General features: G+C 44.7%; 1 protein-coding gene across 1 annotated transcript in view; it reads left to right on the forward strand.

Annotated features, from left to right (window-relative positions):
* Positions 1-26,530, forward strand: part of KIAA0247 (KIAA0247 ortholog) — a 68,612-nt gene that overhangs the window by 36,730 nt on the left and 5,352 nt on the right. The window contains exons 2-3 of the mRNA XM_006865586.1: positions 24,948-25,145; positions 26,080-26,218. Coding sequence (XP_006865648.1) covers positions 24,948-25,145; positions 26,080-26,218 — 337 coding nt within the window. The remainder of the gene's footprint in view (positions 1-24,947; positions 25,146-26,079; positions 26,219-26,530) is intronic.

Below are 26,530 nucleotides of genomic sequence, written 5' to 3' on the forward strand. Positions count from 1 at the left end.
TATTTTTCTCAACTCCATTGTAAAGTGTTTTGAAACATTTTATAATCATTTTTCTGAATTCTTTCTCAGGTATTTCCAAGGCCTGCCCTCCTTCCAACATGGAGAGAAGGTCTACTTCTGGTTCATATGTCTCAGATATTTTATCTTTTTTCTGGACATGTGCTGACATGGTCATCTGCTTTTGCTTCTTGGACATGTTTAATCTTTATCTGTGGCCCTAATAATTAATTATGTACTTTGGTAATTTTTATGTTTTCTGATTGCCTCCAGGAAGATGTGATCAGGATGTGGTCTTCCCTTTTCACTCTTCTTATTGCTTAACTCAGAGTAACTCTTACAGGTGTTGTCTGTTTCTCTGGTTTATGGCAGCTGGTATTGGTTCTTACCTGGGTTTTGGTGTTTTATAAAGTGTTATTGCAGCTTGGCTATTTTGCAACAGTTGCTGACTCTTTTCGTGTAATATAGGGGGACAAAGAGTCTTCCAATAGCAGAAGGGAGGCTATGTGACATCCAAACAACACTAGTCGGGTAGAAAACTAAGCCAAAATCAAAATCAAAAACAAAAGAGGAGTTCTCCGATAGTAGAAGGGAGGCTGTGTGACAGCCAAGCAACACCAGTGGGGTAGAAAACAAAACCAAAGTAAAAATAAAAAACAAAAGCGATAATGAGATGAAAACAAAGCAAGACAAAAAAAAAAAGAAGAAGAATTCAGCATCAGAAAAAACGAGATTAAATAAGGCAGTCTCTAGTCACACACACACTCTCACAAAAAGGAAAAAAAAAAAAAAAGACCCTGTATAGGGTGTCTAAGGAGCAGCTGGTGGGCTCAAACCACCGACCTTGTAGTTCAAAAGGCTCTGCAGTCTGGTCCTTAACCCACAGAGCCACAGCAGGACTGCCTTGTTGCTGGTGGTAAAAACCACCTCAAAGCGTGTCCGCTTGTGCTGGCTTGTGCCTTGATTGGCGGGCCTGAGCCTCAGAGTTTGGGCAGAGGGCTAGGCTAGGCAGACGGGGGTGGAAGGCGGGATTAGTGGCTGCAGGCAGATGGTGTCCCTGTCTGACGACATCCAAAAATGACTCTCTCTGTCTCCCTGTGCCGTGGCCCCCCAGCCCGCCCTACATCCACGCCAACAACGCCTCCCGTGGCAATGAGGTCCCCCACCACCACGAAGGACCGTGCCAGTTCTTGTGGCCCCACCGGCTCTCTGGGCACGCCTGCCCTCCAAACGGGTCCTCTCAAGCCCTGCGCTCCAAGCTCCGCAGTGGGCAGGCGCAGTCCTGGAGCGGGAGCCGAGAGCAGGCGGGCGGAGGCCCAAAATGCCCACAACTCCCCAGCAGCTCAACCCTTCAAAAAAACAAGTCCACAATGTTGGAGGCCAAAGTCTTACATTTGCCCAAAGGCTGTCTGTCTACCAGGCAGGGGCTTCCCCTGTGTGATACCACCCACCCTTCCCCGGAGCCCGTGCACCTGTGCTGCCCAGTCAGGGAAGCGCTGAAAGTCTTTGAATTCTTACATTTTTATTTAGTGTTTTTGAAATGCATTTTGAGGATGGCACTGCCATTTCCTAGGCTCTTCAGCCACAAGGAATGGTATTTATTTTATATACCTTTTCAAAACCGCTTCTGTTAATAGAACTGTTCTATTAACTAAACTTTTTCTGAGTTTGGTTTGGTTCGATTTATTTGAGGTTGGGCTGGGGCTGCTGAGGTAGCAGATACGAATTCAAACCCTTTTTATTCAAGAGAGCCTCCTACCATTTTCCCTAGAAGGCAGCAGCAGTCTTTCCTTAAGCTGCTTGTGGTAAAGTCCATTCTCCTAGCAACATAACCCCCATCTGTGCTTTCAGCTTGCTCACCAGCCATTTTCTGTCCCAAGCCTTTTATCAGGCCCCTCATGTTCCCACAGTACACCATGGCATGTGCCCCTGGTGCCTTGCGTATACTGTTCCCTCTGCCTTCTATGTCACTTCTCAATTGTCTGTTGGAGGAGATTTTATATGTTCATCAAAATGTAACCAGTAGGAATTCTAAGAGAATGGTTTCTTTTTCAACTACGTTTCCCCTCTCTGACTTGCCTTGCCATTCAAATACCGACTCAGTTCATTTTCATTAGTCTTTGTTTCTCTTGTGGCTTTGTTAGGGGAACACTGATACATCTCCACTCCTTCCCCACAAATTCCTTCCCCATAAATTCTGCTTACAAGCTTGGCCATGTCATTTTGCAGCCTGGTTCTTTAGTAGCTACAAGGAGAGGGGATTTCTTTTGTGTGGGTAAGAAGTTGATGTAGACATCCTGATAGACTGTCTTCCAGCATTTCATGCCTGTATGGAGGGAATACACTAAGCAGATGGATGGAAGCACCTAGTCCCACCCCTCCCTCCCCACTACCAATTCAGTGATGCCCACTTGGAAAAATAATTCATTGGTAACTGGCAAATTTAAAAACTGGTGCATGAATTGCCTTTAGAAAGTTCCTGCATAGAAAGAGAATTCCGAGTGGCTCACTGGGTTTTCCATTAGCCACACCCAACCCCCTCCCTCCTCTTCAGCAGTTTAAAAAATAAAATTTCATAAACCCTGGAAATCTGTAAGAGATGCAAATTAGACTGCATAACTTTTACTTTCTCAAAGAGCTTTATAGCAGGAATCCAGATGGATGAAGAGAAAAGGGCTCCTCTGTCTGCTTAAAAGACTGTAGGCCTGAGTGGCGTGCAGCAAGAGCTGGTTATGGTGGGAGGAATGGAAGGAGAAAGCCCTTCAGAGAAGACAAAAAGTGGGAGACCAAGATTGCAGGAACCATCTTCGCACTGTCTTGGCATCTGAAAGAGCTGATTTTCTTTTGCAGCTTGTTTGTGGCTCTTTCATTAATTCTCAGGAATGGTCACTACAGAGGTGGGACAAATAAGACAGGGTGGGGGGGAAGTAAATTCCTGGCTCATGTTGCTGATCAGAACAAAGCTAGGGTTGGATCTGTCGCACTCTGCCTCCTAGCTCATTCAAACAAGCTCTGTGGATATGAAATCTCAAGTTCAGAAGACAGGCTATGCCAGAAAAGTGTAGCCTGGACACTCCTAAACACTGTGTTGCCAGCTATGGGACCATGAGGTCTCATGCAGGGAAAAATTTCCCATATGGGTGATGCTTTTCTTTCTTAATGCTTAGAGTGCTGCTCGTGTTGCTGTCACATTTGCTTAGGGACAGTTTTCAAAGTGAAATATGAGTAGTTACACCAGCCTTGCAGATTGAACAGAGTGATAGGAATTGTCTCCCTTTATCCTGTGTTTACTTATGTCCCCTCCCCCCAAACACAGGCATTGTGGAATGTGAGAAAATAGTCCTTATAACCAAACAAAATGTATAAAGTATAAATCTCTCTCATCAAATATTAAAACAGAGAGAGAGGAAAGCAATGGGGTGGGGGAGAATTCCCAGTGTTGCCCTGGGCTATATCAGATGAAGCATTTGGTTAGGCTTCTAACTCTGGAAACTAGAGTTCCACATGTGGCTATGAGGAGTTTCTTCCTTTTCTCTCCTATTCCCTTCACAATGGACTTCTTTGCCAAGGATGAAGAAGCTGGATGTCAAATCCTTTCCCTCTGCCTTGGCAGGGAAGCTATTCTGTTTGGTTTCCAAGAAGGCTTTCTGCACTTGGGGATTTTTTTCTTTCCTCTTGTGGGAAGTTGCCCCGTCATTTCCCAAAAATATACTGCACCTCTTGTTTAAACAGGGTGCCCTTGATGTGCATTGGGGCCCGAGGGGGCGCAACATTGTCAAACCCTTTGTTCCTTGTTTTGATGGGAGTAGGAATGCTAGCTGTCTTCAGGCAAAAATTTTGGAGTTTGCCAGGATTAGATTGTGAGTCGGGTGTAGGGAGGAGACTTTGGGAAGCAAGAGCTGAAATCTTCCCTCCTTTTAAAGTGTTTCTTATGTCTGAGTTATGTCCTTTTAGACATAAGGTGTTTGTCTAGTACCATAAATGTGCCTGGAATGGGCTCTCTGCCTGTTTGAGGAAGCTCATGGTATCAGGAGAGGCAGGACTAACTTCTGTTTAGCATTGGTGAACAAAATGGTATGTAACGATGTGCTTAATTGTGTAGACATGGTGCTTTAGTTCAGAGAGGAAGGACACCCCTGAAGAAGAGGGCACTAAGATCAGGCCTTGCATGATGGGTTGAGTTTGAGTGTAGTGGTGGTTATGTGCCATGGAGTCGGTTCCAACCCACAGCAACCCTGTACAGCGTTTCTTTAGGCTGTAAATCTTTACGGGAGCAGAAAACCTCATCTTTCTCACATGGAACAGCTTGTACTTTTGAACTGCTGACCTTGTGGTTTGCAGCCCAATTCGTAACCACTACTCTACCAGAGAGTAGATGGATGGAAAAATGGAGGCTATTCAGGGAGAAGGGGAGGAGTTGAGAAGAGCCGAGCCAGAAGGCTGAGCTGAGGCTCTGATCATGGAGACAGACCCACCTGGTTGGTTAGTGAGGCCAGTGCGAGGTAACCTCAGAAAACTAGATGTTAAGAGACATGGGATGAGCCAAATTATGGAAAACCTCGTATGTCTGATACTCAGACTTGTAGAAAGAAATTGGCAGTCTTTGGAAGTTTCTGAAAGGAAGGTATCATGAGGAGAAATGTGTTTGGGGAAGATTAGCATAGCTGTCCAGGTGGGAAGCAGGAGCAAGCCCCACCTCTTCCCATAGTTCTTGGAAGGAAGTTGTGCTTTTAGGTACTGGGAGGGAGAAGTGATATGGTAGAAGCTTGCTCTCTTGTCTTGCTTGAACAGCCCCACTGTGGTGTTTGTGGCCTGTTGGCCCTCAAGCTCCCTGACAGAGCTGGTAGCTGAGGCCATCACCAGGCTGGGTAGGAGCAGCTGTTAAATGCCATACTGAGTAAAGCTTTGGCTAGGTCCTACTTGGTGTGATGGTAATGTTCTTTGGTGATTCAGTGGGGCCAGACATGATGCTTAGCAATTTAAAACCTGTTTTACAATGAGATTGTCCCTAGAGTACTGCTCAGATCCAGGTGGCACCAGTCATTTTGTGCCTAATCTGTAATAAAAGGGTGTTGGTTTCCCACTGCTGGGTGTTAGTATGTTCTCCTGGGGCCTGTACCCCCTTAACATTTTAAATAAGAAATTTGGATAACTGAACCATAAGTAAAAACAAAAAGGATCCATCAAAAAAGTGTTGTTCTTAATTAGAGTCGCTATCTAGCTGTGGCTCCTGGTGCAGTGGAAATTGGTCAAATAATTTCTTGTTCAGAGATTATATCAGTAGGAACAAGCAGGCATAAACATGTTATGCTTATCGCAAGATCTATTCATTTTTGGTAGAATGGAGGAAGGTAAATGATTGCCAAGTAAGGAAGTGCCTAGTTGTCTAACAGAAAATGAATGAGGGTTTCAGCTCTAGTTGCCATGTCTGTGGTCTACCTGCCATCCCTAGCCCACCCACCCTAAGTGCTCTGGCATAGACGTATGGTGTGGCCAGTGGAAGCGTCCTGTTTGCAGCCTTAGGAAGCAAGTAGTTCCTCCCTGAGGATCAGCCAAGCCTGTTGCTGGGCTGGGGAGTGCAGGTCACACTTAGAATCTGTGGCCAGCCTTGAATTTCAACAAGCCTTGGGGGTCTTGGAGCAGGAGAGGTGCTAAGGAGAAACTGTTAGCTTCCAGCCTTAAGTCAACAACTTTCATCTCAGGTAACAAAAAACATCTTTTGCCCCCCAGTGACCTCTCATAGCGATCCCATGTGTTACAGAGTAGAACTACAACATAGAATTTTTTTTTTTTTTTTTTTTATGGAAACAGTATGACTTTTCTTCCAAAGTGCCACTGGGTGAGTAAAACAAACCAAACCAGATTCATGGTGATCCTGTGGGGCACAGGAAGAGTGCCCTATAGGGTTTCTGAGGCTGTAATCTGGACTGCTAACCACAAAGTCAATGGTTCAAGCCCACTAGCTACTTTTCATAAACCCTATATGGGCCTCTGTGAGCCAGAACTGACTCAATGGCACTTAACAAGAATAATCTTTATGGAAGCTTAACTGCCACATCATTCTCCCACAGAACAGCTGGTGGGTTTGAACCGCCAGTGTTTTGATTAGCAGCTGAGTACTTAACCACTGCACCACCAGGGCTCCATACTCACTGGATAACCCAAAACCCATTGCTGGTGAGTTGATTCCGAGTCATAGTAAGCCTATAGAGGACAGAGTAGAATTGCCCCATAGAGATGGTTACCAAGGCTGTAAATATTTACAGTAGCAGACTGCCACATCTGCCACATCTTGCTCCCACTCTAGGTAGGTGATGGTGGTGGTGGTTATGTGCCGTGGAGTTTGTTCCGACACTTAGCGACCCTGTACAGGGTTTCCAAGGCTGTAAGTCTTTATAGGAGCAGAAAGCCTCATCTTTCTCCCGCAGAACCACTGGTAATTTCGAACTGCTGACCGCGAGATTAGTAACCTGATTTGTAACCTCTGCATTATCAGAGCTCCTTGATCTGAGTAGGTACTGCCTTTAAATTCAGCACCTTCTTTCCCTTTTCTTGAAAACTGCAAGGCTCAGGTATCTGCTTTGCATTGTTGCTTGGTAAACCATTCTGAGTTGTCATGGTTAAAGTTAAGATATAACAGGGTGGCCTCTGAAATAGGGCTTGACTTTCAGAGACTTGGCTCCCATTTGTAGACAACCTTTGTAGAGGTTTCTGTGTGTTTTTCTCTGTCCCTCTGAGAAGTGAGAGTAAATGGAAAGATTGAGGGGACTCGGGACAAGTTGGTGGAGAAAATAGGCTCAATTCAGGATCAGCTGCTCTGCATCCTCTGTGTTGTTTTGTGGTGTGTGGTTTTGTTTCCTTTTACAGGGGAATGGTTGCAATTACAAATGGACTGGCTCTGGAGGATGTTCCCCATTTGTCGACTATGAGAAGCACATTGATTTTGTTTTCCATAGGCTTAGTTGGGGAAAGAACTACTGCGCTGCTAAAGCTATTCCATTGAAAGGTCTGGCTGGAGGCAATTGCGAAGACTCTTAAAATCCCTCATTGCACGTTTGACAAGCCTTTTCCATAAACAAGGAATAGAAACCAGGGAGACCCAGGCTGAGCTGTCATCTTGAGTAACAGGCTTGTGGCAGGTGCTGACATATAGCCTCTGAGCTCTAAGTACAGTTCTGGTAGAAATATAAAATCCAGGTGTGTGTTTGTTGCTGGGCCTACTTAAGAATATATTTTCTCAGAGTTTTTCTAAATGATTCTTGACCTTTGGGGTTAAGGAAATGGCTGGGCAAGGAATCTGTATTTGATATCTCATGAAGTGATTTTGAGGCAACACACAGCAGTGAACTTTTAAGCATATATCCTAGGAACAGCCTCTGTGCATTGTAGATCGACACCCTGGTCACCTTTGTATAATGAATTTGGAGCAGTCCTGAGGTGTGGCTGCCTACCAGCCAATGGCACACTTTGAACAGTGTCGCCAGCTCCACCTGTACATAAAGCAGTAACTTGAATTACTGGGTTTGGACCTCAAATTTGTAAGGATGAGATGAAAATAGGAAAACTAACATTGCTGGTGGTAGTTATAAGACGGGTAGTGGTGGTGTGACATGGAATCGGTTCCAACTCATAGCGACACTGTATAGGGTTTCCAAGGCTGTAAATCTTTACAGGAACAGAAAGCCTTATCTATCTCCCGTGGAACCTTGAGATTAGCAGTCTGACTTGTAACCACTACGCTAGGGTAAAATTTCTAAAGTTAACATAATTGAGAAAACGAGTTTAAATTTCAATGTGCGTGTCAAAAGCAGGAATCATTAGTGTCAGGTGAAAGCTTGTTGACTCTTAAATCAGCAGCCCTGCCCATTATGAGCCTTTTCCATATTCTTCAGTCTCAGTTCTTAACTTTGTGGGTATAGAGTGGTTTTATGTGTGTGCTGGGATATCTTTGTATCCCTTGTCTCTGCTCCAGCCCCTCCAGCTCTCTCCAATCCCCTGGCACTTAGATACATTTAAGAAACATGATGGATCTCGTAATGAGCCCAAATTATATTGTCCAGGATTGTGTAATTCGGCATTTTTTCTACCCTGGCTTCCTGTGATCTTGTAACAGGTCAGTAATAATAATAGATCTTTTAATAGGTTTGATGTTGGAATATCTTTAAAGGGACTACCTATAACCAGCTTCTGGTGTGACAGAGAGTCCTGCAAAAACAAAACCCTCCTTTTAAGTGTGAAAGGTCCTTGCAGAACTGTGTCTGTCCTCTGGAATACATTACATATTGATGTATTAATGCCTTTCCCTTGGATTGTACTCATTTATATGCAAATTTATGCCATCCTTATTCCTTTTAATTTTAAGCGGTCAAGTGGGTTTTTATTTACAAGGTGAAGTTGCTCCAACATTGCCAGCCTTCCCTACCATGGTTATGTCCCTAGTTTGGGATGTTAAGAGAAAAAAAACACCAAAAAGTAAACCAGCAGCTAGACTTTGAACCCTTTTTGATTCGTCAGTCTTATCCCTTAATTGTATGGGTATAGAATTATTTTATATGTGTGTGATTTAAACAACAAGGTTTTTAAGGAGAATAACCAGCATTTCACATCATAGTACCATAATAGTAGAAAAGAGAGACATCTCCCTAGTTAGAGCCGTATTGTGGGTTTACCTCTCCCATGCCTGGGTGGCCATGGTGTGCAGTTGATAAGCATACAGTGTCTTTCAGACTTGCTATTACAACATGTTAATTAAGAGAATTCAGCTGTGGCACCAGCTGGGGATTGTGGAAGATTGCAATTAGATGCTTTATTTTCTGTTTTATTTTTCCCCTTTCAACTTTGGTGGAATGCCTTTGAGTAGGGGCTTTTACTCTCAGTGGTGTAAATACTTTAATATGCCTAATTATGTAATCATACAGTTACACTCCTCTGTGTAAACACACATCATTTTATGGAATTTTACCCCCTTTTTAGTGTGTGGAACATCTAGCCAGCTTTTGTGTTGGTGTAGCCAGGCCATGCAGTGGGCAGGAAGAGGACAGGAGGCATTTTTTTACTTTCCTGAGTATGACTGTCCCTTCTGTGCCATCACCAGCCCCCTTGACCTTTTATTGGGCAAGTCTTTTATCTCCCAAATAATTAGCATCTGAAATAGTTTCCCAGAAAAATTAAGGCAATTTCAAATAAAATGGAGCTTTATAATACTATATCTTCCTATTAGTTTGCAAGTACAGCCTTTCAGAGTGTGCAGTGTTAGTTTACCTAGTCCTCTGTTCCAGGCAGGCAGGCATAGGCATGAGTCTGGCCCTGAGAGCTCTGGTGTGCAGGCACAATGGAATCCATTGATTCCTACCATTCAGCTCTTGCAAAGAAGTCCTGTGACCTCAACGATCAGAACCTGGACCTGGGAGCAGCTGCTTTCTGGGACCCAGCCCTCCAGGGATAGGCCATCTGCTGCCATGTGAGAGGATCCTGGGAAAGAAATTACCCACATTATATCTTTGTATTTCTTTTCTCTGCTCTAGCCCCTGCAGCTCTCCAATACCCTCACACATAAACAAACTTGAGAAGCAGGATGAATCTGCATTGGAAAACCCACATGCTTTTTTTCCCCTCTACTCTTCCCTTTCCCTGCTCCACAGCACCAGCACACCCACTCCACTGGAAAATAGTTTCTGGGGTGGTGGTTAGTGATTATGTGCCATGGAGTCGGTTCCGACTTCATAGCGACCCTTCACAGCATTTCTGAGGCTGTAAATCTTTACAGGAGCAGAAAGCCTCATCTTTCTCCAGCGGAACAGCTGGTAGTTTCAAACTGCTGACCTTGAGGCTCGCAGCCCAATTTGTAACCACTATGCTACCAGATTTTCTGGAGTAGGAGAGCAGATTTCTATTAACTGGCTTCTTCAGCTGGATTAGTGCTATAGAGCCCCAAGCAGATATTGATTTTGTAGTGAATAACATGACTTCGCATTTTAGGACTGGCTGTTGTTGTTGTGTTCTGACTCATAGTGACTGCCACCCTGTACAGGGTTTCCAAGGAGTGACTGGTGAGCTTGAACCACTGACCTTGCAGTTCAAACCGACTTTGCAGTCTAGCGCATTAACCCACAGTGCCACACCAGGAAGGGCCCTTAAAAATCTAGTGTATAGATGTGCCTACATTTCTTAGCCTTGATTTTTCTCTCTCCCTGTTGGTGGCATTGCACAGTGATTAAGCAATAGGCTGCTAACTCAAAGGGCAGCGAATCACACTCACCACCTGCTCCACAGGAGAAAGATGTGGTGATCTGCTTCCATAAAGGTTGTTGTTGTTAAGTGTCGTTGAGTTGGTTCTGACTCAAAGCAACCCTGTATAGGGTTTCTGAGGAGCATTGGTAGGTTTGATCCACCGACCTTGTGCTCCAGAGCATTGTCCTGCAGAGCCTTGGAAACCCTCTATGGGCAGTTCTGCTCTGCCTGTTGGGTTCCTGTGAGTCAGAATCTACTCAGCAGCAATGGGTTTGGTTCTGTTCTGGTGCTTCTTTGATTTTCGTAATCTCCAGCTAGCTTCTGTTAAGCCTGGAAACATTTGCTGCTTCCATTACTTACACCACCTCTACTTGCTTCTCTACCGTTTTCTCAAGCTCTTTTCCTCTCTCCCTTGATTTTTCTTCCTGCTCTCCTTTATCCCAGTAACAATCCCTACTTTCCCCTGTAGTCTGAGCTCTAATTCTATTTCTTCCATCTCTGAGCTCTTCCTCCATTAATTTCTTTAGAACCTGTTGTAACCCACACTGATTTCTGACCCACTAACGATGAGGCTTTCTGCTCCTGTGAAGATTTCAAGCCTCAGAAACCCTATGTAGGGTCCCTATGAATGGCACTTAACAACAACAACAAATTAGAGAGTAAGTTCCCACAAAGTCTTTTTCATCTTCCCCAGCTTCTTACCATTCCCCCCACCCCAGTTGCCTGTCCCAGAGCTTGGTACTTATTAAAAACTTGTTGAAAGAATGAATAGATAAATGTAACCCTTACATGAACCCTGCAAGATAAATCTTGTTGGGGCTCTTTGTCCATATCCCCAAGGAAGTTGGAGTCTCCTAGAGAACAGAACCTTGTGTTATTTGTTTTTTAATTTCTAGCATCAATTCTAGAACCTGGTACATAGTAGGTGCTCAATAGATACTTGTTTAGTTAATTAATGAAATCCTATGAAAAAAAATGGAAACCCAGAGACAATAAATATCAAAACATGTAAAATTTTTACTGTCTTCTGGGTGAAAGTTATTAATCCCACTGTTTGAAAGACGGGGATCAGAGTCTTTTGTTCACCATTGTGCCAGTGGGGCATAATTATCTGCTGACATGTAGAGTGTGTGAGGCTGCACCAAGCAACTTCTTCAAGTTATGTTCAAGAGTGGCTTGCAAGAGTCCAAAGGCCAAGAGATGCCAGGGAAGCTGGCAGGCACTTGGACCTTAGCCAAACAAGGAAGAATAAAGCTGAGACTCTATTCCTGATTCTGACCTCCACACCAGTGTCTAATCCAGGCCCAAGCTTCACTAATCTGTATTTCAAAGCCATGCTATTTAATGATCCAAGGAATCCTGCCAGTGTACTGGAGCCAGGCTGATAAATACACAGGCTAAAATCAAAGCGGGGAGGCAAGGTCCTAGGCATGTGGGTAAGCACCTTGAGAGCCAGGTGCCTTGCTTTGGACCTCACAAAATGTGTGAATGGATTACTGTCATTTTAAGGGACTTTAAGGATACTTGTAAGTTGCTATGATTCTGAAAGCTTATGCCACTGGTGTTTTAAATACCAGCAGGGTCACCCATGGTGGACAGGTTTCAGATGAGCTTCCAGACAAAGACAGACTAGGAAGAAAGAGTGACAAGCTCCTTCTGACTCTTTAGTCACTGAAAACCTTATGAGTAGCAGAGAAACACTGTCAGATACAGTGCCAGAAAATGAGCCCCTCAGGTGGGAAGGCACTCAAAATGCGACTGAGGAAGAGCTGCCTCCTCAAAGTAGAGTTGACCATGATAATGCGAATGGAGTAAAGCTCATGGGAAGAAAGCCTGCAGGACCTTCATTTGCTGATGGGCCACAACTCAAAATAAAGAGAAATAGCTGTAAACATCCACTGAAAATCAGAACATGGAATGTACGAAATATGAATCTGGGAAAATTGAAAGTTATCAAAAATGAAGTGGAACGCATAAACATTGATATCTTAGGCATTAGTGAGCTGAAATGGACTTTGTCTCTCATACTTTGGACATATTGTCAAGAGGGACCAGTTGCTGGAGAAGGATATCATGCTTGGTAAGGTGGAGGGTCAGAGAAAAAGAGGAAGACCCCCAAGTGACAGCATCAGTGGATTCAAGGGTGGCAACAGTAGTGAGGTTGGCCTAGGATCGGGCAGTGTTTCATTCTGCTGTGCGTAAGGTCGCTTTGGGTAGTACCAGCTCGATGGTACCTAACAACAACAACAAGTAGACTTGGGCATTGATTCTTCAGCAAGTAGCATGTAGGGAGAGAGATGCACAGTAGGTGAGAATAACAGGAAAGGAATCTACTAGAAGTACTCTGTGTTGAGTAACTTCTGTCTTTATCCCAATGGCTCCATCTGGCCCAGTACTTTAGAAAAGTCTCCAAAGTTAAAGTAGAGAAGAGTGGAAACACCCTGGGAAGGTGGCACATGATGATAAGTTCACCTTCTAGGGAGGTGCAAAGGAAACCAAGGAGGCATGAGAAGTGATAAAGGCAGGACCAGGTCCTGGCAGCATCATGCCCCTTTCCTTCTCAGAAAAAAAAGGTGTCTTTGTCCCTTTCATATTTCCTAGTCCCAACACAAGGCTCAACCCTAACCTCCATGGAATGTAACAAGGCTTACTTCACGACACGCCTTAGATGGGTGACCTGGTTTAGTTAGACCTTGTTTGTCAAAAGAGGACTCAGTCCCATGTCTTTCTTCAGAAAAGACCAGTCCTTTGCCCCTCAATTACTAATGAGTGTTTTTCAGAGGGAGCCCCTAGGTAGTACAAATGGTTAACCTGTTTGGCTGATAACTGAAAAGGTAGAGATTCAAATCTACCCAGAAGCACCTTGTAAGAAAGGCCTAGTGACCTGCTTCTGAAAAAAATCAGTCATTGAAAATTTTGTGGAACACAGTTCAGGATTGACTCCACAGCAAATTGTTTTCTTTGTTTTTTCAAAGACCAGTGGTATTTTGCTGGTTATAGACCCTTGCCTCAGCTGATTTCTGATATCATCTGTAACTTAGAGTATATGGATTGTCTACTTTCATTCTCTGCAGTTGTCTAGGGCTCAGTAGTACCAGTGGCCTGTTGAGCAGTGGGAAGAAGCAAAACACTGCCTGGCTCCATTTGGTGGTACACTGCAATGGCTGTTTGTTTTGGGCATTGGCAGAGTAGTCTAGTGGCCCTATGTGTCCGGGCAGCTGGCAGAAAGGTAGCCCTCTATTTAATTCTATGTCACACCCCCATTATGCATTTAGTGACAACTTTCTTTCATGTGTCCCTCTTGAAAATGTGTGTTCTCACTGAAAATGTCCTCGCGCCTTTTTCCTCTTGCAGACATGGTATCTCTGGTTCTTAAATAGCCTCATTGTTTGTAGTGCTCAGAGATTAGTGAAGTAAACTGTCTTGCCTTTTCCCCCCACTTCTCTGGAAAAATGTGGCCCCACTTGAGATATGAGCCAAGTCCTCTGGGTACAAGTAAACTCACCAGTCCACATTCTTCTCCAAACAGGAATTCAGCTTTTGTCCCAATGTACTCCCCCATCTCCTTGCTAGAATTTGTAACATTTGGAGTAAATTTTCCCTGCGGCCTCTGTAATCTAGGAGCTTCCTTATAGTACAGAGAAGTGCAACCCTGAGCTTGACTCCAGACTCCAACACTAATGATAGTAGTGTGCCCAGTAGTGTGCCCTCAAGCCAGCTGCTGACTTTTAGATTTTCATTTGAACAGATAAAGTTATACCACCTTCTTCAAAAGGGGTAAGAATTAAAAACAGGTAACAACTGTAAAGAGCTCAGTGTAATGCCAGGCTAGAAATGTTCATTCTCTTTCTTACTTCTACCTGGTTGGCCAGTTGTTGTTGTTGTTGTTATGTGCCATGGAGTCGGTTCTGACTCATAGCGTCCCTGTACAGGGTTTCTGAGGTTGCAAATCTTTACAGGAGCAGAAAGCCTCATCTTTCTCCCACAGAACAGCTGGTAGTTTAGAACTGCTGACCTTTTGGTTTGCAGCCCGATTCGATCATTAAATTTACCCAGTGCCTCTGAGGGTCTGCTCTGTGTTCCTGGCACTATTAGAAGTCACTATTAAAAGGTAGAATTGGAAATAAAAGCCACACTCTAACCTTTGCACACAAGAGTCCAACCTTCTGAGCCCTTAGAATTTTACTCTCTAAACCAGACTCTTAAATTAATAATCTCATTAATTAACCTTCTAAGATTGGACAAAGTAGTCCTGGTAGCATAGTGGATTATGAGCTGGGCTGCTAACTGCAAGGTCAGTAGATTGAATCTACCAATCACTCTGCAGGAATAAGATGAGACTTTCTGCTCCCATAAAGATTTATAGCCTAGTAAACCCTATACAGGGTCGCTATGTGTCGGAACTGACTCCGTGGCACACAAACCACCACCAACAAGATTGGACAGTGTCTGATCCTTAAGAAGTCTACTCGCAGGTAATGAATTCCAAGAGGGGAGAGTGAGTATGGTGTGTAACTTAGATAAGGGGACAAAGAAGATAAGGCCAAGAAGTGCTGATGGGGGTTGGGGGGAAACCCATCATCTGCTTCTCCTCTTTAACTACCACTCTCAAGGGAACAGAGTAATGTTTCTTAACACACCAGGAATAGCCTGGCTCCCTATGACTTGGCTGTCATTCCACCACCATGGGAGTGGAAGTAAAGGATACCTGGACTGCTCTGTGTGCTCACTGCACAGTGGAGGGAGATGGAGGACCCAGGGCATTCAGCAGTCCAGGCCTTCAGAAGCAGAAGCATGATGGGGAGTGGCCCTTCTCCCCACCCCCACCCCCTTTTTAGCCTGGTCCCAGCTGGTAGTCTGTTCCCCTTGTGTCCCTAAACTTGTGAGAACAAGAAGAGGTGAAAGGGTGATAGGTCGTACAGAGGCCATTTATCAGTGAAGAGCAGTTTGGGCTGCCCCACTGAGAAGCAAAGTGAGAAAGGGTTGGCTTATTGCTGAGGGAGTACAAAGAAAGATCCTCCAAGTGTTCATCTGCCCTGCTCTGTTCTCTGCCTGCTCCCCTTCCATATATCCAGAAATTTCTAAAACGGTACTGTTTTCTTTGCTGATGTTTTTGCCCTGCTCCATTCCAAAATCCAGAGATAAAGGTTTGATTTGATACATGAAAATAAGTACAATTTATCAGAGCCCGAGATGTAACAGGCATGATACAAGACGCTTTAAAGTATGTAAGTGTGCTGTTTTTAGTAGTCCTTTCATCCACCTCCCACTCCCATGAAGCTGGCTCTTGGCTGTTAAGGGGTAAGGCTTGGAAGAGCTAAGGCATTTGACAAGATTGCAAGTGGTCCTTTGAGTGAAACCCAGATTTCATCTATCTTACATCCAAGACCATGCTTGTACTCCCACATGCTCCTAATCCTGTTAGAGGTGAGGATATTTTCACGGTTAAATACCAACTTGTTGTTGTTGTCAGGTGCCATCAAGTCGGAACCGACTCATAGCGACCCCATGCACAGCAGAACGAAACAAGGCCAACCTCACTACCGTCGCCACACTTGACGCCATCAATGATGTCACCTGGCTGATCCATCTCGTTGGGGGTCTTCCTCTTTTTCTCTGACCCTCCACCTTACCCAACATGACATCCTTCTCCAGCGATTGTTCTCTCCAGACAATGTGTCCAAACTATCAGAGACGAAGCCTAGCCATCTTGGCCTCCAAGGAGCACTCTGGTCGCACTTCTTCCAAAACAGATCTATTGGTTCTTTTGGCAGTCCATGGCACTTTCAGTATTCTCCTCCAACACCACAACTCAAAGGCATCAGTTCTTCTACGATCTTCCTTATTCACTATCCATCTTTCGCATCCATATGAGGTTATTGAAAATATCATGGCTTGGGTCAGGCGCACCTTAGTCCTCAAACTGACATCTCTTCTTCAATACTTTAAAAAGTTCCTGTGCAGCATATTTGCCCAATGCAATACATCGTCTGATCTCTTGACTGATACTTCCACGAGTGTTGATAGTTGATCCAAGAAGAATGAAGTCCTTGACAACCTCAATCTCTTCTCCATTGATAAGAATGCTGTTTATTGGTCCAGTGGTGAGGATTTTTGTTTTCTTGACATTGAGATGTAATCCATATCGAAGGCTGTGCTCTTTGATCTTCATCAGTAAATATTTTAAGTCCTCTTCACTTTCAGCAAGCAAGGTTGTATCATCTGCATATCTCAGGTTGTTAATAACTCTTCCTCCAATCCTGACGCCACGTTTTCCTTCATAGAACCCAGCTTCTCGTATTATTTGCTCAGCATACATATTGAACAAGTATGGTGCAAGAACACAACCCTGTCACACACCTTTCCCAATTTTAAAACATTCAGTGTCCCCATGCTCTGTTCGAAAACTGCCTCTTGGTCCAGGTACAGATTTCTCAGAAGTACAATTAAGTGTTCTGGAATACTCATACTTCTCAATGTTGTCCATAGCTTGTCATGATCCACACAATCAAAAGCCTTCGCATAGTCAATAAAGCACAGGTAAACATCCTTCTGATATTCTCTGCTTTCAGCCAAGATCCATCAGACATCTGCAATACCAGCTTAGTGAGTATGAAGTCTGTAGTGGAGAGGAGAGAGTCTCTTTGCTGTTGTGTGTTCATGACTCAGCTCAAATCAGAAACTATTGTGGCCCTGCCTTGAAATGCTGGCACATTTTACTAGTCATCTCAGTTTAACTAAACAACTACTGGCTGATAGACTCTGCTATGCACAGGGGATGCAAAATGAACAGAACCAAGTTCCTGCCCTATAGGTTGGGTAGGCTAGAAGGAGGGAAGGACAAATAGGGAGATGGGTAAAGGACTGGCTTGTGAGAAAGTAGCCACAGTGACACAGTGATAAAGGTGCTAGTTTATAAAGAGTAGTGAAGAAGTTGCCATAGGTGGGATTTACTTAGCGCTTAGTGCATGCCAGGCCTTGTACCAGGTACTTTGTGAAAAATGGCATCAAAGTGGCATCTGAACTCCTCTGACTTCACAAAGGGGGAGGGGGAGATCAAACTCATCCTCAACCCAAGGTTGATTCCAGGAGGTGGAGGTCAGACATACTTCCACCTTCCAACCTTCTTTACCAGTTCTGACGCCAGCTGTCCCCACAACATTCTGTATTTCTCTGTGGGGTTATATAATCCTTTGCAATGGCTACACGAACTCGCAGACCATACTCAAGATTACGTGGTTTACTAGGGAAGTCAACAAGTTACAGTTTAGGATCAGAAATGTTCAGGGTACAGTTCTTTGAACAGATGGTTCTTCTTAGCCATGCCTGCAGGAAAACCTGTCTCTGATCCTAGGCCTTTTAGTCACATGGCCCTTTGGCTTTTGCCATGTTACAAAGCTTCTGTAGTGTACTAACTCCCCCAATTAAGGGCCTGCAGGCACCCCACTCTACCAGCAAACCTCCTACCTGAAGACATTGCTTTACTTGTTCTGTGTGCTGGGAAGTCTGACACTCTTGTCTTGTGCTCTTGGTTCTGCTGTTCATCTTCCACTCCTGGGATCACAGCTGTCTGTCTCCATGATCCTGGAGGATTATCATGCAGGGACCTTAGGGTCTAGAGGACATGCTCTGCTCCTGCCTCATGTTTATTGATGATAGCAAGATCCCTCATTCCTGCTTCTGAGACGGCTCATTGACTCACCCAGCAGATGGCAATGTCCCCCTGCTAGAGTTCCATACACCCTGTTGACCTGCTCCTACCCAGTCATTTGGTGGGAGTTATAAAGACTGTGGCTAGAAGACCCATATCAAGGAATTCATGGCACCACACCTCCGTAATCATGATTAATCTGCATAGCAATACTTTGAAGGAGATATTTTTAGTATCCCCATTTTACAAACAAGGAAACCGAGAGTAGGAAGATCTGCCCAAGACTATACAGTGGGGAAAACACACAAACCAGGCAGTCTGTTTACAGGCCAGTGGTGCTAAGCACAACCCTGTGCTGCTTAATTCTCTCTTGCAAGACCAGGGAAGGTTTTCTGGAGCAGGTGACTTGGAACCAAGTCTTAATAGAAATGTGTGGCGTTGCAGCTGCCTGTGTGTACTTTCAGGGCAGGCTGTCCAGAAGGAAGAGAGAAATAACATTTCTTCTTTACGAGTGACTAAGGATTTCTTTAGGATTTGGGCCACTGCCACCAGGTGACAAGAGCTTTTATGTTTAGGGCGGGGTGCAGTAAAGACAGCACTGCCTCGGCATCTGTGGCTGGGCTTCTGCTCTTTTGTGAGGTGGAAGAAGGAGAGGTTGGACCTGAAGCAGAATGAGTGGGCATTGGGGCCAGGTGGACAGTCTGTCTTACTTGTGGTTTCTCCCCCTATTCTCCCATCCCTGTTCCAGTGCCACATATGAGCTACCATATGCCTGCCTTCCCCAGGGTGTGGGAAGTTCTCATGAGAAAAGGATCCTGGCTGGACAATGGGCTTCCTGTCTGACTGCTGGGAAGGTTTGTCTCATAGGAGAGGAAGGTTGCAAATGGCATGAGAAATCCTCTCTTTTTCCTCTCCCTCACTGCATCCTGTTTCAGACTCTTGACTATTTGAGTGGGGGGTTAGGAAGGCAGAAAGCCAAGGAAAAGCATGGACAGAGCCAGCCCTTGAATAGCTCTGAAGGAATTGAACTCTTCAGCTAGTTTTCCTGCTCCTACCAAAAGCCTGAGGCAGGAATCTGCCTTCTTATCAGGCATTCACTTTTTTTTTCTTCTGTCTCTCTTTGCTTCTGACAGATCCCTGAGGGCTAGAAGTAGAAAGGAGCCCAAAGGAGCTCTGGTAGCGTAGTGGTTACGAATCGGGCTGCGAACCTTAAGGTCAGCGGTTTGAAACTACCAGCCGCTCCGCGGGAGAAAGATGAGGCTTTCTACTCCCGTAAAGATTTACCCCCTCGGAAACCCTGTACAGGGTCGCTATGGGTCGGACCCGACTCAATGGCACTTAACAACAACAACAACAGGATAAGCACTAGACTGCTAACCACAAGGTCTGCTGTTCAAACCCAACACCTGGTCCTTGGAAACTTTATACAGGGTTGCTATGAGTTGGAACTTAGCGCCATTTCAAGAAAGGGATTTGCGAGCAGTCTCATAAATAAATAGTGCTTTTTTAAACAGCCTTAAAGAATCTTTATTGCCAAGGGCCCATCATCCACATCTGCCTTCTAACCTACTTCATGCCCCATAGTGTGATTCTAAATCGTATTTTCCCATCCCAGAGTTATCCTTGACTCTTTATTTGGATCTCTTCCTACTGAGAATGTGTGCAGCCCAATAGCCCATGTACCTAATGAGAACTAGGAATGTGGCTAATCTGATTTATGTCCTCTCTAGATTGTAACTTTCTGGGAGCATGGTCTTGTCACATTTGCCTGCTCTAATTGTTTGACTCATAAAAGAATATTATCATTTGTGAGTAAAGAGCTCCTTTTAAAAATCATCTATGTGATTTTTAAATGGTTACAAATTACCCTAAAGCAAAGATGAGGACAGAAGAGGACAGGGAAATGACAGTACTGGAAAATAGTGCAACCAGAATGGAATGACTGAAAATTATAACACATTGTGGAATTTGTCTAGAAATTATTAAATGAAAATTAATTTTGTGTATAAATTTTTACTTTAAATATAATAAAATATTATTTTTAAACAACAGCAACAAAAGACCCCCACCAAATAAAGAAATGTGCAATGTTGTCTCCAATGTTCCAGGTGATTACAACTGCAGAGTTGATTTGGGGAACCTTTTCTCTTGTGGGGAGAAAGACCTAAAAATTACAGCCTGGAAAGCCCTCTGAGGCAGTTCTACTCTGTCACGTGAGACCACTGTTATTTGAAATTAACAACATGAACCTAACAACAGCAACCATCTTTGCAGGAGGAGATCACCAGGTCTTTCTCTCAGGAAGCTGCTGCATGAGTTTGAACCGATAGCCTTTCGGTTAGTAGCTGAGCACTTAATGCACTAGATACTTAATGTCTGCTTCCCTTTCTCAACTCTGATCCCTCTGAGACTCTCAAGTAAGCCTGCAGATCTTCGTGTTCTCTACTCCTCTTACCTTGTTTGAAGGGGCTCTCAAGTATTTGTTCAGTTTGTTAAACTGAGTGCTTTGGCCCTGGGTCTTTCCTGGCATTTGTTTTAGCTTACTTGTTATAGAATTTTACATTGGATTGAGTTATATCGTCCCACTGAAAGGCTGGCCCCCAAACAACAAAAGCAAAAGCTGATTAAGGGTTCTTGTTAGGCTTCCACTAAGGGTTTTTGGTGGAGGTGGCTCTGAGGTATCAGATTCTTTGGCTTCTCCCCCATTTGCATCCTCACCAGTTTATTGGAAATGGACATTCACTGACTGCTGCAGCATGCCATCTACTTTGTTTCCAGTGCTCACAGCAGGTTAAGTGGTATGGGAGATAATGGAGAGCAGGAAATGCATTGATTTTGTTTCCCCCCTGTAAAATTTCTGTCTTCTGACTTTCTCCCTCTCTTTTAAAAAAGTATGCATCATTGCCATATCAGATGAGTTCACTGTCTTCTTGGGGTTATGGTCAAAGTTTGACACTCCCTTTGCGGACCTGGGGTTGTCAGAGAAACTTGTGCACACAGATTGTCAGCCTCTCACCCAGAACCAGAACTTCAGGAGCCACTGGGTGTTCCTCCCTTTCCACCCACAGTGTCCCCCTACCTTGCTTTTTGTTTGAACAAGTGGGCCATACTCTTCTCTTGTACTTGCCTGTTATAAAATGACCTTGCCTTTTTTTAGACATTGAGGGGAGGACCTTGCCTCTTTTTCTGTCCTTGCCTTGAGTTGGGAGCAGCTTCTTAGTGCTGACCCTGATACACTGCAGCTTGTTTCCTTTGTGAAACCTTAAAATTGTTATTGTTAAGGGCTGTCAAGTCAGTTCTGACTCAGACTGACCCTGTATAGGGTTTGTGAAAGCAGCTGGTAGGTTTGAACTGCTAACCTTGCAGTTAGTGCAGTTAGCATTCGAGTGCTTAGTTATCCTGAAACCTTCATAGATAAACATAAAGGAATTTTTTGAACTGAATTTATTTGTCCATACTAGGATTAATATCTAAAGGGCCGTTCTACATCATTCTAATATAAAATTTAATCTGAGCTCTTTGACTTTCTCTGGGCTTCACCTGCTCCTGACTACCACTTCCCTTCCTGATAAAGTTCCATCCTCTCTGGAGCCTTCCTCTTTCTCTGCAACTATCTTTCCCAGCCTGGAGAGCCCATGTGTAGGCCCTGCCTGCTTTCAGGAGCTGTCCTTTGGTGCTCAGCAGTCACTGTGCAGAGGACCCAAGGAAGAATTCTCTCAGATTCTGTTTATCCTGGAATGTTTTGATTGCACCGTCATATTTGATTGATAGTTTTGCTGGATAGGTGATTCTTGGTTGACAGTTTGTTTTTTTTTCTTGCAGGGGTTTGTATATGTCTCCCCATTGCCTTCTTGCCTGCGTGGTTTGTTCTGAATAGTCAGCACTTAATCTAATTTGTTTGCCTGTATAAGTCATATTTCTCTTCTCCCTGGCCGCTTTTAGAATTCTTTCCTGTCTTTGATTTTGGAGAGTGTGATTATTATATGTCTTGGAGATTTTCTTTTGGGGGTCTATCCTTCCTGGGGTACGTTGGGCTTCTTGAATGTTTATCTTCTCGTCTTTCAAGATGTTAGAGAAATTTTCTTCCAGAACTATCTCCTCTATGGTCTTTGATTCTTCTTGTTCAGAAATGCCAATAATTCTTACATTATTCCTCTTCATGTTATCCAGCATGAATCTTAGACTCTTTTCAGATTGTTTTATCCTTTTAGCTGCTTGCTCTTCTATCTTGGCAGTATTGAGAGATTTGTCTTCCAGTTCGTTGGTTCTGGCTTCCATCTCTTCTAGTCTGTGCTCTTTTCCCCGTTTAGCCTATTGTCCATTTCTGATATCTTATTATTGATCACTTGGACATCTTTTTGCAGGTTTTGAATTGTTTCCAATGCTGTGTCAATCCTATTTGATTGTTCCTGCAGTACTTTCCTTACTTCTTCCTTATTTTCCTCGACCCCTTTTCGTAGTATTTGAATTTGTTTCCATGTCATTCTTCTGAATTCCCTGTCAGGCATATCCAGAACCCGCTCCTCCTCCTCTATAAAGCCTTTATCTGTCTCCTGCTCATTTGCATCAGCTGCTCTCCTCTGCTTTTGGACATGTTTCGATAATGTTGATTGTTTCTTATTGGTAATGGTTATTATTTTATTATAATAATTATTAATATGATCAGGAGATAGGCTTCCCTTATTGTCTGTAATGCATAGCAGGTGTTGTTAGGTCTTGTGTAAGTGGTGGAGTATTATGTTGTATGCTTATAGCTTGGCTATATGGCTACGATTGCTGCTGCTGCTTAGGTGAGGTAGGGAGGAAAAGCTCCCACATCCAGGAAAGATGTGTGATCAAAAGGACCAAAAGCAGAAGTAATATAAATGCATAGGCAGAAATCACCACTTTGGAGCAAAGATGAGGCTTTGGTCAACTTTTCTGTGCTACACCATCAGTGTGTGTGCAAATAGAAGCCTCCAGCAGGGGTGGGGGTTACCCCTCTTTCACGCCTCTCCTCTAGCCACTGCCGTATAGGTGGGCAGATATATATTGGGGAGTTAATGGGAGGAAGATCTACCACTGTTTTTGTCTCTGATTGTCAGTTATCTGCCTGTGCTCAACGCCGATCTTGGGATGGTTGAGACCTTTTCTGTTGGGTTTTTATAGATTGCCTTGAGTTTGTCCTGCCCAGCAAACTCAGGCAGCCGCCCAGCCGCTGGTTGCCAGATTGATAGCTGGGGATTTTAATCTGTTCCCTGGGAGAAAGGTTGCATGTCCCGCCAGAACAATAGCTGGAAGATCCACGCTGCTACCTGGGAGTAGGGCAGGGCGGCTTCAGATTTGTGGCGGTGGCGGATGACGTCAAAAAGTCTTCGCTCCTCTCCCTCTCTCTGTGCAGTGGGTAAACTGTCTCGCCTGATGTCCGTGCTGAGATCTTAAGCTGGGGCAGGGAGATTTGGGGGTGGGGGTGGGGGGTTGGTTATGTCACTTCTTGCGGTTTTGTTTGTTTTTTTTTTTTGCTGAAAACACCACTTTCTGAATGGGCTGGCTTTAGATCCGCCCTCTAAGCTCTGCAGGGGCAGGGTATTCACCGGGGCTCCCGCTGGTCCGCAGGAGAGAATTTTAAACTGCCAGCAATTTCCTCAGTAGTGTGATTTTTCAAAAATGCGAGTTCGGGAGATTGAAGCACTAAGTTTAATTATAGTTCGAAGGCTGTGGGTTTGCTATATGAAAGTTTCCTTTGTGAGATCCTCCTCCCTTCTCACCGGAGCTTTCCCTACCTGACTCCCCTGGCTCTCATTAGTAAGGATTTTTGAAAGTTGAAGTTTATAGGTGCCTGACCATCTTGCCAAAATGTCTTTTCCCCATCCAGTCTTTCAGACAGTATCCCTCCTATGTGAACTGGCATACCCATCAATCCATTGGCCGGGGCTTCATTTCTGCAGTGCCTGACCATGGTTGGAGGAGCACGGTATAGGATCAGAGGCTGCTCTATCCTTCCAGCTCCTCTGATTTCTCCTCACTGTGGCTGGCTTCTCTAGACCAGGGCTCCAACCACACTCAGGAACCTGCCCTATCTCCCTACCTGACTGGTTTTAAGGAGAAATAACCTTGACACTCATAACCTCCTTAAAGTACACTCAGCTCAAGGGAGAGAGCAGTGTTGCTGATGGAAAGAGCACAGACTTGACTCGGATACCAGATCTGCCAGTGATCTCCTTCCTCCTGGTGTGGCACTGCAGTATAGTACGCTGGACTGCAAGGTTGGTTTGAACTGCAAGGTCATCGGTTCAAAAACACCAGCCACTCCTCGGAAACCCCTATACATGGTTGCTGTGAGTCATAATCTGCTCAACGGCACTTAATAACAACAAAAAGTAGCATTGTGAGTTAGGCATTGAGCTGCTAACTACAAGCTTGGCACTTCAAACCACCAGCCACTCTGTGGGAGAAGGATGAGGCTGTCTGCTCCTTTAAGGATTTATAGTCTCAGAAACCCTATGTAGAGTCACAGTGAGTCAAGTTTGGTGACTTTTGTTGGGCCTTAATTCTACTGTAAGAAGGGAATCATGGTGGTAGGTGAAGGTACTCTTAACCTACACAGGCCTCCCTGGACCCAGATGTGGGCTGCACTATGTGGGGATGAAGAATGTCTGCTCAAGGAGTACATCAAAATCCCCTCTGAGACAAAGAATACACGTTTTTATTATACTGTGAAACTCCTTTCTGGCATTGATATTGGGTAAAAGGCTAACCTTTCCCCTCACAAGTTAACAGTATTTTATTACCTTTCATTGAGGTTTTATTAAAACCATATTATGTCTAGATCTCGACTGGTTCAAGACATTGTCAGAGTCTATTGCTCAGTTATGGATACCATAATTCTCTTACGGCACCATGGGGAGGAAAAGGAGAAATGCTGCTGGCAGCCCAACTTCCCTCTCTATCAGGGGCAACCTGACTCACCAGGGTTGGGCCTGTAGCCTTTCCAAGGGAATGACTCTGCCCTCATCATGTGTTTCCATGGGAGGCCTTCAGAGCTCTCTCTGTCCATGTCACTGGACCATCTCTCTCTTTGTCTTTGCAGTGTGCCCACGGCCCCCGGAGCCAGAGAATGGTGGCTACATATGCCATCCCCGACCTTGCAGAGACCCTCTGACAGAGGGCAGTGTCATCGAGTACCTCTGTGCTGAAGGCTACATGTTGAAGGGCGATTACAAATACCTGACGTGTAAGAATGGCGAGTGGAAACCAGCCATGGAGATTAGCTGTCATCTCAACGAGGGTCAGTCTAGCCGATGGGAAAGGGAGGCTTCTGCTTTCTTTTACTCAGGAGAAAGAAGTAGCACACACTTCCTCCAGAGCACCCTTTGCTGTGGAGAGTAGAGCCTGTTTGGTGGCCTGCAACCCCCTGCCTTTGGGATTTATGTCTTTGTGAAAGATATTTGGGGTTGCTGGTGTGAGCCATACAGTAGCTCAGTGGCTTTTCTGAGGCATCTCCCATGCGATGTGAAATCCTTTTCATGCTAAGGAACTCTAGTTTGCCTTGCCAAGTGCTGGTGATCTTTGACCAGCTTCTGCTAACACAATGAGCACAATGCTAACACCTTCTCCAGTTTCTATTTTATTTTCCCTTGAATGGGAATGGGCTGTTTTGATATAAACTGCTGTCCAGCTGGATAGGGACCTCTTCCCCTCCTGCCTTCTCCTGTCTTGCATGACAGGAAAAACCAGCTGCCTGCAGGAAAAGCATGTCATACAGCTATCTCTGTACTTCACACTCAGGTTGCATGATCAGAGCATGTGACACCCAGAGAAGGGAGGCCCTGAGTGGAAAGCAGCCTGGAATTTACAACAGAAGCTCCAGGACCCTAGGAGAGGGGGTTATGGTAGCCTCGTTCTTAGAGATTTTCCTGCCATGATGAGAAACGTGTGAAACTTAAGATGGTGGTTGATGTTTACCAACATGTTATGGAGGGCAGGGTCTGAGCTTAGGTGTCACAGGGATCGCAAAGGTCAGAATTGAAGAGAATTGGATATTCAGGAATTAGGATAGGGAAGTGGCCCTTTTCCAAAAGTACCTTTTATGAGCAGGGTACTACTCTGCATTGTTCTTCCTGAAGTGGCCCGGCCTGCCCCGGGGCATTTGACAGAGCCTCTGGGCTTGTGTCTCCTGTGTCTGGGTTTCGTGTGCTTCTGATGCCGGTTTGTTTCCATAGAAAAAGATACCCACTCGTCACTTGGGGTCCCTACACTGTCCATAGTGGCGTCCACTGCCAGCTCCGTGGCGCTCATTCTTCTCCTGGTGGTGCTGTTCGTGCTGCTACAGCCAAAGCTAAAGTCTCTCCATCACAGCAGGTGAGTCGGCTGGCAGAGCTGAGGAGTCATTCTGGTGGGCCTGCCAGCCTCTGCTGGTCTTTGTGTGCCCACGGGAGTGGGGAGTCCTACCATGTACTACACTTCTGGGTATGCTCAGAACTGGGTTCTGTGCTTTACGTATATTATCTTCCTCCTCTCAGGAACATTGACAATAAGGAAACTGAGGCGTAGAGAGAGGTGGAGTCACTCACCTTGCATCATATATCTAGGTGATGGAAAAGCTGAAATTGGAACACAAGTCTCTTTAGCTCTTAAGTCTTGTCATTTCCCCTGTGTCAGTGAGTCCCCACA

The sequence above is a fragment of the Chrysochloris asiatica genome, unplaced genomic scaffold, assembly GCF_000296735.1.
Source record: "Chrysochloris asiatica unplaced genomic scaffold, ChrAsi1.0 scaffold00079, whole genome shotgun sequence".
NCBI classification, from domain to species: Eukaryota; Metazoa; Chordata; class Mammalia; order Afrosoricida; family Chrysochloridae; genus Chrysochloris; species Chrysochloris asiatica.